Below are 16,219 nucleotides of genomic sequence, written 5' to 3'. Positions count from 1 at the left end.
GAATGATGGATGGATGGATGAATGATGGATGATGGATGGATGGATGTATGGATGGATGATGGATGATGGATGGATGATGGATGGATGGATGATGGATGGATGGAGGATGGATGGATGGATGAATGATGGATGGATGATGGATGGAAGGATGGATGATGGATGGATGAATGATGGATGATGGATGGATGGATGATGGATGGATGGATGTATGGATGGATGGATGATGGATGGATGGATGAATGATGGATGGATGGATGATGGATGGATGAATGATGGATGGATGGATGGATTCTGTTAGGTTGCTCCTTCTTGTTCTGGTAGGTGTGATCTGATTGGTCAGTTTCTCTGGTGTGGATCGGTTCTGATCCGGTCCAGACTGGTTCTAGTGACCCGTTCTTTGGTCTAAACAGGAAGAACTAATGTCCTCTCTGTCTCTCTGTCTTTCTCTCTCACAGCGTGGAGGGAGACCCTCAGTGTCCAGAGGTCCTCAACTTCTCAGACTCGTCCTTTGGACATCCTGCTCCCTTCCATCGCTATAGCAACAGCCCGCTCTGCAGCCCCTGTGACCCCTACGGTCCCACTTCCAGCAGCGGGCCCCTGGGAGCCTCTTACCCGCAGACACAGGTACTCAGTCACACAGAACCAGGACAGAACCTGGATCTAAACAAATAAACCCCGTCTGAAAGCGTCAGGCCGGTCCACAGAGACCCAGTCCACAGCAGTGACGTGCGGTGAGGTTCATAGCTGGTGAGGCACTGACGTCATCAGAATCAGATTTGCAAATAGATGCATAGATTGACAGCAGTTTACAGGTTATGTTTCACTTCTGCATCCTTACACATACAAACTGTAGCTCACAAAACACACATTTCCTTAAAAAACAAAACAAAATAAATGTTATTACTGTCTTACCTTTACTTATAAATGAATAGAAGTCCTCCTTATCTTCCTTCAGTTTTAAAAGTCTCTCTGTCTCAATGGAGATCACTGCCAGGGAAGAAAGCCTTCCTTGATCCGTCCTGTTCCTGCCTTATGTTTTCAGTCTCTTGAGCACCCCCTGCCATGAGGCAAGAGAACTGCCTGCCTCACCTCGAACTTGTTCTCTGCCGTTTATAATCGCTCATTACACGAAACACGTTACACAAACACAGTTGGTGACAAAAAGCTCTGTACATTATATACATAAGCCAAATTATTAGAAATAAGTTCACATATTACATTTGTTTAAACCATTTTATTGACGCCGTACAGCAACATGCTCTCTCCGCTTTGCAGCCAGCGCAGAGCCAGGGGTTGCGCAATCCAAGGTGAGGCAGAGCTCGCTGCTGCCTCACCGGCATCGCTTCCAAGCATTTGAATGGGAAAATAAGAAAATTCAGCGATTTTGAACAAATAAAAATCGAAATTGGTGAAGCTACATGAAAAATGAATATTTTTTAGTACAAACCACCGGATGAATATAACAATTTAAATTACTTTATGATTATATATTTTCTTTCTTTCCATGATGGCTGGTGAGGCACTGCCTCACCTGCCTCCCCTGACCGCACGTCACTGGTCCACAGAGACCCGGTGCACAAAGGCCCGGTCCAGAGAGGCCCGGTCCAGAGAGGCCCGGTCCACAGAGGCCCGGTGCACAAAGGCCCGGTCCACAGAGGCCCGGTCCACAGAGACCCGGTGCACAAAGGCCCGGTCCAGAGAGACCCGGTCCACAGAGACCCGGTCCACAGAGACACGGTCCACCGCAGAGACCCGGTCCACAGAGACCCGGTGCACAAAGGCCCGGTCCACAGAGGACTGGTCCACAGAGACCCGGTCCACAGAGACTCGGTCCACAGAGGCCCAGTCCACAAAGGCCTGGTCCACAGAGACCCGGTCCACAGAGACCCGGTCCACAGAGGACTGGTCCACAGAGACCCGGTCCACAGAGGCCCGGTCCACAGAGACCCGGTCCACAGAGGCCCGGTCCACAGAGACCCGGTCCACAGAGGCCCAGTCCACAAAGGCCTGGTCCACAGAGACCCGGTCCACAGAGACCCGGTCCACAGAGGACTGGTCCACAGAGACCCGGTCCACAGAGACCCGGTCCACAGAGACTCGGTCCACAGAGGCCCAGTCCACAAAGGCCTGGTCCACAGAGACCCGGTCCACAGAGACCCGGTCCACAGAGGACTGGTCCACAGAGACCCGGTCCACAGAGACCCGGTCCACAGAGACCCGGTCCACAGAGGACTGGTCCACAGAGACCCGGTCCACAGAGACCCGGTCCACAGAGACTCGGTCCACAGAGGCCCAGTCCACAAAGGCCTGGTCCACAGAGACCCGGTCCACAGAGACCCGGTCCACAGAGGACTGGTCCACAGAGACCCGGTCCACAGAGACCCGGTCCACAGAGGCCCGGTCCACAGAGACCCGGTCCACAGAGGACTGGTCCACAGAGACCCGGTCCACCGCAGAGACCCGGTCCACAGAGGCCCGGTCCACAGAGGCCCGGTCCACAGAGACCCGGTCCACAGAGACCCGGTCCACAGAGGCCCGGTCCACAGAGGCCCGGTCCACAGAGGCCCGGTCCACAGAGACCCGGTCCACAGAGGCCCGGTCCACAGAGACCCGGTCCACAGAGGCCCGGTCCACAGAGGCCCGGTCCACAGAGGACTGGTCCACAGAGACCCGGTCCACAGAGGCCCGGTCCACAGAGGACTGGTCCACACAGGCCAGGTCCACAGAGACCCGGTCCACACAGGACTGGTCCACAGAGACCCGGTCCACAGAGGACAGAGACCCGGTCCACAGAGGCCAGCTTAAAGGGTCAGCTCAGACCGTCTCTACCTTCCATGTTTCCGTCTCCATGTCTCTGTAACCTGCATGCGATTCTCCTGCCAGCTCTTGTTTTAGATTGTTTGTGTGCCACAGCGCCACCAGTAGGTGGCAGGTTTCCCTCATCTCCTGAATCCTTTTCGGAACCGTATCCCGTGGAAGGAGGCTAACCCTCTATGAGGTTTAATTTGTGCTTTAAAAAGATTAAATCCACACAACCAGGAGCCCTGCTGGTATCAGAGCTCCGTTAGAAGATCAGCTAGAAAATATCACAGCTGAGTTCTTCAGGAGTCTGCTGGCCTCCTGCAAACTGAAATCTAAGCTCCCGCAGGGTGTTTACAGATTCAGCCATGCTGGTTAAGATTAGGTTTCAGATATGCCCCGCCCCTTCCCCAGACACTCTGCTGCACCTCTCTGAAACTGTAGGTGAACGTAGACAGGAGGCCTCTGATTGGTCAGATCTACATCCGCTCTACTCTATGCGTATTTCCTGTCTGGTTCCTTACCGGCTTCTTTTGTTTGTCTGGCCGCCATGGTGGAAAACGACTGGTGAAGATGGAGCATCTAGCAGAGCGAGGTGCGCGAGAACGCTGGGACCCTTTTCCCACCTGGATCCCCGCTCTTTTTGGCCCTCATGTCCCTCCGTTGTCGCACAAAGTTGCCCCCACTTCCTCACCGCCTCGGCCGTATCTAGACCCACAGCTGGTTCCTGATTGGCCCTCTGGCGTTGTGGCGTGGAATAACATAGCGCAGACCACGCTTCAATATTGGGCAGAAATCAAAAATATCTGCAGACAATCTCACTGTGACACACTGAGGCGGGAGGAAGATTGTTTTCTACTTTCGGCTCCTTTAGATCGTCAATGAAATTTAAAATAATAGCAAATATAGGCAATAATATGTTGAGACTCCAAAAGAGATTTGATCCTTAAGGAACGGGTGCAATACAGTTTGTCCGAGTGGCGTTGCCACATGTTGTCATCACAGGAAGGGGCGGGGCCACGAGCTGATCTGGTACCTACAGTGTGTCTATACTTCCTCCTCTCTCTTCCCCTTCAGGGCAGCTCGCCGATACCCCCCCCCAGCCCAGCTAGCCTTGCCTGGGCTCAGCGCAGCAGACATCAGCCGGCCAGCCTGGCGCTCCGCAAGCAAGAGGAGGAGGAGAGCAAACGCTGCAAGGCGCTATCTGACAGCTATGAGCTCTCTACAGACCTCCAGGACAAGAAGGTACAGCCCAGCAGGATCAGCAGAAAAAATACAAAAACTTTCTGGTCCAGGACTCCTGACTGTGTCCCCTGATAGGTGGAGATGTTGGAAAGGAAGTATGGCGGCCAGTTTGTGTCCCGGCGGGCAGCGAGGACGATCCAGACGGCGTTCAGACGATACCGCATGAACAAGAAGTTTGAGAGGCTCCGCAGCTCGGCCTCAGAGAGCAGGATGACCCGCCGCATCATCCTGTCCAACATGAGACTGCAGGTAGGAAGTTTCTGCGCGGCGGCAGGTCTACCGCGGTCAGTCCAGAGTACCAGCGTTCTGATCTGCTGTTTCCTCTGAGCGCAGTATTCGTTTGATGAGCGGCAGCCGCAGGGTCAGGGCTCACCCGGTCAGCAGGGCTCAGAGGACGCTGGAGACATGGACGACTCTTTTTCCAAACAGGCAACCACTTTTTGTTTTTTTGATAAGCAGCCGGAGTCAGTTTTATAAATGAAACAAGGTGTCGTCTGCATAGAGAAAGTTTCCAATAAAAAAGCTTTCAAACCAATGAGACTTTGAGCACAAGATGCCAGAGATTTTTCTCCTTCCAAAGCATTGGGCTGCATGTGGCGGTACAATAAACTTACCTCCTTGGTTATCCTTGTTTCCTCATGCAGGTTTGGACCAGCAGCTCTTACTGGAACCATTTCCTGTGTAGCAAGTTTGATTAGGAATGAAACTTTGCCAAAAACATCATTCTGAAAACAGTCCCTGCTACAGCATTAAGCTGTAAATAGCAGAACCGTCAGCGGTTAGTCATCTATGCCAGACGTCTGACGATGGAAGAATCTTAATGTCAGACTCTATGGCAGTGTTTTGGCAGTGGAGCACCCTGCCCTGCATGTTTTAGATGTCTCACCTGTTACAGGGTTCGTACACCTTTTCCAAAGTCAAAATCAAGCACTTTCAAGATCCATTTTAAAACATTTTCCAGCACCTTACACCACTGTAAATTACATACCAATACACAGTCAAAATTAGTATTTAGTGATGTCGGCCAGAGCCAGTTTTGCGCGGATGACTGCCGGGGGGTGGGGGGGGTTTGAAATGAATACATAAAACTAAGTTCCATCTTAATTTTTCAGAGCACACGAGGCAGATATTTATTTTCTATTATCAGTTTTAATTAACCTTACCTTTCCACATATAGTTCACCGATGACTCCTCCTCTGAAAATGACTCCTCTGCCATGGCGTAGTAATATAACCAACCAGAGGGTGTCGCAATTCAGTATTATCAGCCGTAGAGTTATCAATGCTGCTTTAAGGTCTGGGCCTGGCAATGAAATAAAACTTCGCTTTTTTAATAGCCTGTGAATTCCTAGCTAGCAGTTACTAGCGTAAACATATAGGCGCTAACGTTAACGTGTATCAGGCTACTTCAGTTGGCTTACTTAAAAGTCTATGACTCACCCTTCATGTGACTCGACAGCGCAGACTCGCCCATTGTGAAAAGCTGCACATCTTTTCTGCAGACCTTACAAGAGGCAACTCGTGGGGTTTGTCCCCGTTTAATCCATCATTTGTATTTTTTATCTTCCAGCCAACGTTCATTGAAACGACAACCTCCCGGCATAGTGCAGTAGTGGTTTCATGGGGGCGGAGTCACACATGGAAATAGACTGGCAGATCGCAGTCACACATAAGCGAGCAGGTTTCATTTTCGGGCTCTCCAACATTTTATCTCTCCATTTAATAAACACACGATTCAGTTAGATAGGGATAGAAATAGTTACAATTTCAAGCATTTCATCTAAAATATAAGCACTTTTCAAACCTTGAAAACACAACGTCAAAATGCAAGCATTTTCAAGGATTTCCAGCACCCGTACGAACCCTGTGTTATCAATTGATAGCAGATTATCAGGCTTCGCTGAACCTCAGAAACATCCAAAACATGCAGAGCAGGACGCCTTCAGGACCAGGAATGAAAAACACTGCTCTATGGGAACCTATAAACACAGAGAGGGACTTTAAGATTTAGCTAAATGGTTATTTTTAGATCAACTGTGGCGGCAAAACTTTAAACTCTCTGGTAGAAATGCTTTGGTCAATAAATCTGTCTTTATGGGTGTGAAAAAAACCTGACAGAAAAACATAGGAGTCATTTTCAGCTTCAACTATTCCTCAGGTCTCTTTAGCAACACCGTCTCCAAACATCTGATTGTCCTTCTGTCCTCAGTCCTTCTCTCATCCATCCATCCATCCATCCATCCATCCATCCATCCATCCAGTTTTAATTCTTTCCTTCGTCCTCTGCAGGTAAAATCTCTCGCTGACTCCATGGACGACTCTCTCACCTGCCAGTCTGGCCGGGAAGACTCACAGGACGTCGGAGGAGAAGGAGAGGAGGACGAGGATGAGGAGGGAGATGAGGATGAGGAAGATGAGGAAGAAGAAGAGGAGGAGGAAGATGAAGACGTGGATTACAGGCAGTGTGGGTGGCACAGCACCAATACAGCATCCCGACGTGTGCCTGGCCGGGTGGAGGGAGGCAGAGGAGGCGTCGCCATGCACGAGGACAGCACCGCCACCTCCTTCAGTGACGTCACCCTTTACATGGACGAAGGCTGCCTCCCGTCCTCGCCACTGTCCCGTCCCGCCTCCAGCTCCGACACGGACTACTGGGGGGGAGGGAGAGGCGCAGGGGGGAGGGAGGACAGCAGAGAGACGGAGGCAGGCAGCAACGCCAGCCGGAGGAGCAGCACCCCCTGCACTGAGTGCAGAGGGGAGTACAGAGGGAGAGGAGGAGGAGGCGCGGGGGGAGGGGGACACCTGCCTGTCCTCACTATTGAACCGCCCAGTGACAGTTCAGTGGACATGAGTGACAGGTGAGGACTCTGGACACTCTAAGGTTTTCTGTTATTGCTGAATTCTGACCTCTGACCTTTACTGAGGCGGCGCTGCTGCAGAACCTTAAGGCCAGTTTATGCTTCTGATGCATAGCCTCTGCAACCGTCAAATCTGTGTGTGTGACCACCCCCCCCTCCCAGAGGCTCTGCAACCATCACGCACCTCAAAAACATCCTGACTACACGTTGGATGGTCGCAAACCCGCGAAGACCACCCTTAGAGCGTCTCCACCCTTACAGCCCCCCCACCCTTAGAGCGCCCCCACCCTTATAGCGCCCCCACCCTTAGAGCGTCTCCACCCTTACAGCCCCCCCACCCTTAGAGTGCCTCCACCCTTAGAGCGTCTCCACCAACTTTTATCACTAAGTTACACCCTTGGTTCCAGCCACCGGCATTTCTGGCTGGTTAAGTTATTTAAATCACTGCCAACGCGCCACTGGCCAGTGTGGTGGCTGGTGGGCTAGCCAGGGCATTGCGTAGGATGGCCGTGGCCACTCCTGGCCGCCCCCTGGTGGCGCCACTACGTACAATGAAAGCAGAGCTATTGTGAACTCAGACTCGAAAACAAACCAAAGTTGGTGGTTTCAGTTCAGTTGTTGATAAAAATCTATTTTATTTGTGTTTTTACTTTTGTCCTAAATGGAAAGTTTTTAAAAATCTGTAAAGTTTTTACTGGGCCAGAAAGTAATGGTTACGTTACAATAAAAATTTCAAGTTGCATTAAAATGTCTTGAATAAAGCTTGCGTTAGGCTACAGGAACCCTGAGTGATGTCATGTTAAAATAGCCATCATTTCCCAGAAGCAGCTTGTTTTACTAAACATTTGGAAAGAAACAGATAAGATGTGCGTCTTCTCACCACATCGACTTCTTCACAGATTCTTAGTGTCAAATATCAGTCAGTTAAATATAGAAACCTTCTTTCCCAGCAGAAATTTCCAATGGACAGTGGCGCCACCAGGGGGCCACACTGTGCCATACCCTGGCCCCCCTATGACACATTTCTGGAGGCACCACTGCCTACGGATCACTTTATCGTGACGGGACAACATGTTGCGTGTGGAAATATACAGACTTACATTCACCAGCTCTGCTGTTAATCAGTCAGTCGCATATTTCAGGTGTTTGGAAACAACTAAAACTCGCAGCTCCGACCCGCTGCCTGAAGCATGACGCTGCAACACCAACATGAATGAGTGTTTGTGTTTCCTCAGGTCGGAGCGGGGCTCTATCGGGCGTTTGGTGTACGAGCAGGAGTCCTCAGGAGCAGAGCAAGGAGGAGAAAGGGGGATAGGAGGGGAGGGTGAAAGTGGAGAGGAGGAGCTGGCGGGAGGGAGCAGCGAAGCCGAATCTCTACAAGGAACCATCAAACACAAACCGAACGGCCGCTCCGTGGCCATGGCGCAGGGACAGACCCGCAGCCCCGCTAACGTCCCCCTGCCCATGCCGTCGGCCAGGACGCTGCCGTCTCACCCGCTCCAACACTCACACCCCCACCCCTCAGCCGTCCCCCACCTTCCCACCATCCTCCACCACCACCCCCAGTACAGCCAGCCGCACCTCATGCACATGCACCACGCCCACGGCGGCAGCCCCTACATGCAGCATCCACACCACTTCGCCCAGCACCACTACCACCCCCTGCACCACCAACACTTGGCCCACTCCTACCCAGAACCCCCTGCGTCTCCCCTGCCCTCCCCGGTTCCCCCCCTCACGCCTCTGTCCCCGCTGCCGCCGCCACTCACGCCCTCCCCCATGTCCTCTTCCTCGGCGCTCCAGAACCTGGAGGGGCAGCAGCACCTCGTCCACCACCCCCACCTCCATCACCATCACCACCACCTGCTCTGCTCAGACGGAGACAATGAGAGCGTCAACTCCACCACCACCAACTCCAACGACGACACCACCGTCAACAACTGCAGCTCGGGCTCGTCCTCCAGGGACAGCCTGCGGGAGCCCATGGGAGGGGCCACGCTGGGGAAGCAGACCTACCAGAGGGAGAGCCGCCACAGCTGGGACTCGCCCGCCTTCAACAACGACGTGGTGCAGAGGCGGCAGTACCGCATCGGACTCAACCTGTTCAACAAGTAGGTCCAACATCAGGGTGGGCAATTCCAGTTCCTGGGGGGCGCTATCCTGCAACTTTTAGATGTGCTTTTGGTTTAACACCCGGAATCAAGTAAGTAGATGATCAGGAGGCCTGCAGGAACTGGCTGCACCCTGAAGAGGTGACCTCACCATTTGATTCAGGCGTGTTGGACCAAGGATGGATCTAAAAGTTGCAGGATACTGGCCCCCAGCAACTGGAATTGCCCACCCCTGTCCAAGATGTTAGGCAGCTGCCATGTTTAGGGAACCTCCTATAACAGGGGTGTCAAACTGGTGCCAGAAAGGGCTGTGTGGCTGCAGGGTGTCTTTCCAACCAAGCAGTAGCTCACCAGACTCCAGTCATTTCATAATGTCATCATGTTCAGATTGGACTCACTTGATGAGATGACAGGAGTCTGGTGTGCTATTGCTTGGTTGGAAAGAAACCCTGCAGCCACACGGCCCTTTCTGGAACCAGTTTGACACCCCTGTCCTATAATGTATGCAGTAGCTGTATGTGGAACCAGATTGTGAAGCTTGTTTGATGAGCTCCCATCTGAAAACTGAACATTCATCGGAATCAGGAGTTTAGTTTCTTCCTGCTTCCCTGCTGCAGGAAACAGACCTACACCTGCTATGAACCAGTGGGGGGAGGTCAGGACCACTGATCTATGTTTATTCCCTCACTGCTGATTACCTGTTGGTAGTACGGGGTGGAAGTAAAGCCACCGGCCGCCATATTGGTACTCCCTAGTTAGACCAATATCAATGTAAACCATCCATGCGCTACAGCATCGAACTACGATGATGTTCTCATTTTCAGGGACTTCAGACTTTAAAATAAAGATAAATTCATCAGTTTGACACAGACTGGCTGTTTCAGAGCATCAGTAGATTAACTTTGACTACATCAGACATCTGGGTCCAGAAGAGTGTAGTTCTAGGAAGAGCTAAGATACTGGCAGAACCCTCAAACTCCCAGGGCTCTGGTAGAGGAGCCCAGCTTAGAAGGAAAGAGGGAGACTGCCTGCAGTGGGTGAGGGAGAGTTTACTTTTTATATATATATTTATGAACATCATGAGACAGGAAGTAGAATCAGTTGAGGGGTTCCCACTGAAGGCCGAGGTACCGGATGCTCCGCCGGCCACTGCTGTAAACCGGCCTCATCAGAGTGTTTGGAACCTGCAGCCGTCTCTCTACGCGGTGACCAGATGTTTCTGCTGAATAACACCACCATGCAGGAGCGCCACCTTTACAGTAAAGTCTAGACCTTCTATAGAGTGAAGGAGCAGAGTAAGGAAAGTTTCTGCTGGTCCACAGGAAGCCAGAGAAGGGCATCCAGTACCTGATCGAGAAGGGCTTCGTGTCGGACACTCCGGTGGGCATCGCCAGGTTCATCCTGGAGCGGAAAGGCCTGAGCAGGCAGATGATCGGGGAGTTCCTGGGCAGCCGGCAGCAGTTCAACAAGGACGTCCTGGAGTGAGTGTCCAAACCCATTTCTACTGTTCATTCAGTCTGAGCTAAAGTTCTGTCTGAATATCTGAAGGTGTAAAGGTTGTTACCATGACAACAGGCTAAAATTTCATTTGATTTGTGTTTATCTGACTGCGTCCATCATTATTCCTCCACTAAATGAAAAAGTCAGATTTTATTATTATCTAGAGACTATTAATAACAGGAGGGGAAATGCAGCTCTAGAAGAGCCGAGTACGCTTCTGTTCTAATTGACCCATATCTATGCTCGTGCTCGCGTTCTCGCCAAGTCCATACTTTCCTGTGTTCTTCCCAAGACCGGACTTGGCGAGAACGCAAGTCCGCACACGCATTCTCGTGAATTGAGAAACGGCCATTGTTTTCATACATCTATTATCAAACATTCCATCTCATTTGGTTGCAAACATCATTAAGTTTCCTAAGGATGCTGCCACCTGTGGCCAAAACACAGAACTGCAGCACTTCTCATACCTCAAACTTCACAAAGTTTTTTTTTTGTCCTTACCTGAAAGTATCAGTGACGTCTGATTGGAGATGACACTCAATCTGATTATTAATAATGTCCATGTTAGACCCATTCAACATGGACGCCTTTTGCGTCAACATGGACGCCTTTAGCATCAACATGGACGGGCTTAGCGCCAACATAGAAGCCTTTAGCATCAACATGGACGCCTTTAGCGTCAACATGGACGGGCTTAGCGCCAACATGGACGCCTTTAGCATCAACATGGACGGGCTTAGCGCCAACATGGACGCCTTTAGCATCAACATGGACGGGCTTAGCGCCAACATGGAAGCCTTTAGCATCAACATGGACACCTTTAGCGTCAACATGGACGGGCTTAGCGCCAACATGGACGCCTTTAGCATCAACATGGACGCCTTTAGCATCAACATGGACGGGCTTAGCACCAACATGGACGCCTTTAGCATCAACATGGACGCCTTTAGCGTCAACATGGACGCCTTTAGCATCAACATGAACGCCTTTAGCGTCAACATGGACGCCTTTAGCATCAACATGGACGCCTTTAGCATCAACATGGACGGGCTTAGCGCCAACATAGAAGCCTTTAGCATCAACATGGACGCCTTTAGCGTCAACATGGACGGGCTTAGCGCCAACATGGACGCCTTTAGCATCAACATGGACGGGCTTAGCGCCAACATGGACGCCTTTAGCATCAACATGGACGGGCTTAGCGCCAACATGGAAGCCTTTAGCATCAACATGGACGCCTTTAGCGTCAACATGGACGGGCTTAGCGCCAACATGGACGCCTTTAGCATCAACATGGACGCCTTTAGCATCAACATGGACGGGCTTAGCGCCAACATGGACGCCTTTAGCATCAACATGGACGCCTTTAGCGTCAACATGAACGCCTTTAGCATCAACATGAACGCCTTTAGCGTCAACATGGACGCCTTTAGCATCAACATGGACGCCTTTAGCGTCAACATGGAAGGGCTTAGCGTCAACATAGACGCCTTTAGCATCAACATGGACGCCTTTAGCGTCAACATGGACACCTTTAGCATCAACATGGACGACTTTAGCGTCAACATGGACGGGCTTAGCGCCAACATGGACGGGCTTAGCGTCAACATGGACGCCTTTAGCGTCAACATGGACGCCTTTAGCATCAACATGGACGGGCTTAGCGTCAACATGGACGGGCTTAGCGTCAACATAGACGCCTTTAGCGTCAACATGGACGCCTTTAGCATCAACATGGACGCCTTTAGCATCAACATGGACGCCTTTAGCGTCAACATGGACGGGCTTAGCGTCAACATGGACGGGCTTAGCATCAACATAGACGCCTTTAGGGTCAACATGGACGGGCTTAGCGTCAACATAGGCACCTTTAGCATCAACATGGATGCCTTTGGCGTCAACATGGACGGGTTTAGCGTCAACATTGACGCCTTTAGCGTCAACATGGACGGGTTTAGCGTCAACATGGACGCCTTTAGCGTCAACATGGACGGGCTTAGCGTCAACATGGACGGGCTTAGCATCAACATAGACGCCTTTAGGGTCAACATGGATGGGCTTAGCGTCAACATAGGCACCTTTAGCATCAACATGGATGCCTTTGGCGTCAACATGGACGGGTTTAGCGTCAACATTGACGCCTTTAGCGTCGACATGGACGGGTTTAGCGTCAACATGGACGCCTTTAGCGTCGACATGGACGGGCTTAGCATCAACATGGACGGGCTTGCCATCAACATAGACTCCTTTAGCGTCAACATGGACGTGCTTAGCGTCAACATGGACGTGCTTAGCGTCAACATGGACGGGCTTGCCGTCAACATAGACGCCTTTAGCGTCAACATGGACGCCTTTAGCATCAACATGGACGCCTTTAGCGTCAACATTGACGCCTTTAGCATCAACATGGACGCCTTTAGCGTCAACATGGACGCCTTTAGCATCAACATGGACGCCTTTAGCGTCAACATTGACGCCTTTAGCGTCAACATGGACGCCTTTAGCATCAACATGGACGCCTTTAGCGTCAACATGGACGCCTTTAGCATCAACATGGATGCCTTTAGCGTCAACATGGACGCCTTTAGCATCAACATGGACGCCTTTGGCATCAACATGGATGGGCTTAGCGTCAACATGGACGCCTTTAGCGTCAACATGGACGCCTTTAGCATCAACATGGACGCCTTTAGCATCAACATGGACGCCTTTAGCGTCAACATGGACGCTTTTAGCATCAACATGGACGCCTTTGGCATCAACATGGACGGGCTTAGCGTCAACATGGACGCCTTTAGCGTCAACATGGACGCCTTTAGCGTCAACATGGACGCCTTTAGCGTCAACATGGACGGGCTTAGCGTCAACATGGACGCCTTTAGCGTCAACATGGACGCCTTTAGCATCAACATGGACGCCTTTAGCATCAACATGGACGCCTTTAGCGTCAACATGGACGCCTTTAGCATCAACATGGACGCCTTTGGCATCAACATGGACAGGCTTAGCGTCAACATGGACGCCTTTAGCGTCAACATGGACGCCTTTAGCATCAACATGGACGCCTTTAGCGTCAACATGGACGCCTTTAGCATCAACATGGACGCCTTTAGCATCAACATGGACGCCTTTGGCATCAACATGGACGGGCTTAGCGTCAACATGGACGCCTTTAGCATCAACATGGACGCCTTTAGCATCAACATGGACGCCTTTAGCGTCAACATGGACGCCTTTAGCATCAACATGGACGCCTTTAGCGTCAACATGGACGGGCTTAGCGTCAACATAGACGCCTTTAGCGTCAACATGGACGCCTTTAGCGTCAACATGGACGCCTTTAGCATCAACATGGACGCCTTTAGCATCAACATGGACGCTTTTAGCGTCAACATGGACGAGCTTAGCGTCAACATGGACGCCTTTAGCATCAACATGGACGCCTTTAGCATCAACATGGACGCCTTTAGCGTCAACATGGACGCCTTTAGCATCAACATGGACGCTTTTAGCGTCAACATGGACGGGCTTAGCGTCAACATAGACGCCTTTAGCGTCAACATGGACGCCTTTAGCATCAACATGGACGCCTTTAGCGTCAACATGGATGCCTTTAGCATCAACATGGACGCTTTTAGCGTCAACATGGACGAGCTTAGCGTCAACATGGACGCTGTTAGCATCACATCCACCAAACAGAGCAAGAACTTCGGACCTGAAGTAAATTCAGGGAAACAGGTTATAGAGGCATCAGTGCTGATCATCAAACCCTAAAGGCTGAAATAAAAAGGAAATTTTTAAGTTAGTTAGTGTTATATAGTGTTATAGCCCCCCCCCCCAGCATCCATCCCGGTTACGGCTGCTCTTTCTTCACCATCTCTGCTCTTCATCAACACTTTTATTTTCTATTTTTTATTTGATGTGGGAATGAGCTGCTTTTTGTTTTTTGAACATTTCTCATTAAATCTGAGTAATCTGTTTCTACAATAGCCTCATGCTGCGTTCACACCGGGGGCAGCTGGCGCGACAGAAGCAGCGAGTTTACATGCAAAGTCAATGGTGGACGCGCGTCAAGGCGCAGCAAAAGGTCCCGCGGCGCGTTTCGAGCAGCTGAAGCAGCGCGACGGGCGCGTTTTGGCATCTGACGCGCGTGACGCGCCGCAAACGCGTTGCTGCTCGAGATGGAAAAATTGAATTTTTGCTGCTCGACGCGCCGCGTCAACCAATCAGAGAAGCTGATCTGGGAGCTGGCTGGGAGAGAGAGACACATCGCTGATGACACAGACCGCTCTGATTACTCCTCTTAAACAGTTTATTAACGCATAATTAACTTAAAATATATACATCTGCCGGCAGAATATGTTCGCTTTTATTATTGTGGTGCCTGCAGATCGGATTATTTAGATGAAAAACACCTACCAGCCGCCGCGGTAAACCGCGAGGAGGCGACCCGGCCAGAGGCTGCTGTTGAAGGGATTCCTTCTGTCGGCGCACCGCCAGTATGTGGGGGTCTGAGCGGCTCCGACAGAAATAATATTGGGAGGCAGGATGATAATCTGAATGAACTGACTGCACTGATGAAGTTTTCAGGTGTATTTTCTCACTTAAAAACATATTAAAACTACTTTATTCCCACTGATCACAGCAAATATAGCTGCAAGGCAGAGAAAGGATAGTGAAGCTCCGCCCAACGCGCGTCAGAGCCACTTTTGGACCGCGCAGGCAGAGCAGCAAAGCTGCTTCAGCCGCGCGTCAGAACTAACTGGTACAAGCAGCAAAAATGAAGCAGCAGACGCGATTTTGCTGCTTTTGCTGCCCCCGGTGTGAACGCAGCATCAGCGTGTCGCATGTCTGCACAGATAGAAATATAGTCCAAGAATCTGGTATCAGAGCGTAGCTGAACTCACTTCCTGCATGCCTTCTGTGCAGCTGCGTCCTGGATGAGATGGACTTCTCTGGGATGGATCTGGATGAAGCTCTGAGGAAGTTCCAGGCTCAGATCAAAGTCCAGGGCGAAGCTCAGCGGGTGGAGCGGCTGGTGGAGGCCTTCAGGTATCAGAGCCTCCACATGAAGCTCCTCGCCCAGAAGCTTTTAGATCTTCAGCTCTGTGTTTCTGTCCTGTCAGTCAGAGATACTGCGTCTGCAACCCGGTGCTGATCCGGCAGTTCCAGAACCCAGACACCATCTTCATCCTGGCCTTCGCCATCATCCTCCTCAACACTGACATGTACAGCCCCAACGTGAAGGCCGAGAGGAAGATGAAGCTGGAGGACTTCATCAAGAACCTGAGGGGTGAGTGGCTGAAGTTCAGCATGAACCCTAGATCTGCTGCCGCCATTACCTGCATCTTCATCAAACATCATCTTCATCGTCCATCATCATCCATCATCATCTTCATCATCCATCATCTTCATCATCCATCATCTTCATCGTCCATCATCTTCATCCATCATCTTCATCATCCATCTTCATCATCCATCATCTTCATCGTCCATCTTCATCATCATCATCACCATCATCATCTTCATCGTCCATCATCTTCATCGTCCATCATCTTCATCATCATTATCATCTTCATCGTCCATCATCTTCATCATCCATCTTCATCGTCCATCATCTTCATCAATATCATCTTCATCGTCCATCATCTTCATCGTCCATCATCTTCATCATCCATCATCTTCATCGTCCATCATCTTCATCATC

General features: G+C 50.9%; 1 protein-coding gene across 1 annotated transcript in view; it reads left to right on the top strand.

Annotated features, from left to right (window-relative positions):
• Positions 1-16,219, top strand: part of LOC119791975 (IQ motif and SEC7 domain-containing protein 1-like) — a 169,442-nt gene that overhangs the window by 128,457 nt on the left and 24,766 nt on the right. The window contains exons 3-11 of the mRNA XM_038298381.1: positions 456-624; positions 3,877-4,044; positions 4,120-4,293; positions 4,378-4,473; positions 6,333-6,901; positions 8,137-9,012; positions 10,335-10,493; positions 15,442-15,564; positions 15,639-15,805. Of these exons, the coding sequence (XP_038154309.1) occupies positions 456-624; positions 3,877-4,044; positions 4,120-4,293; positions 4,378-4,473; positions 6,333-6,901; positions 8,137-9,012; positions 10,335-10,493; positions 15,442-15,564; positions 15,639-15,805 (2,501 nt within the window). The remainder of the gene's footprint in view (positions 1-455; positions 625-3,876; positions 4,045-4,119; positions 4,294-4,377; positions 4,474-6,332; positions 6,902-8,136; positions 9,013-10,334; positions 10,494-15,441; positions 15,565-15,638; positions 15,806-16,219) is intronic.

This window comes from Cyprinodon tularosa, unplaced genomic scaffold (assembly GCF_016077235.1).
Source record: "Cyprinodon tularosa strain WSP-4 unplaced genomic scaffold, ASM1607723v1 ctg407, whole genome shotgun sequence".
Classification (NCBI taxonomy): domain Eukaryota; kingdom Metazoa; phylum Chordata; class Actinopteri; order Cyprinodontiformes; family Cyprinodontidae; genus Cyprinodon; species Cyprinodon tularosa.
Note: the sequence above shows the minus strand (reverse complement) of the source record. Positions and strands in the feature narration are given on the sequence as shown.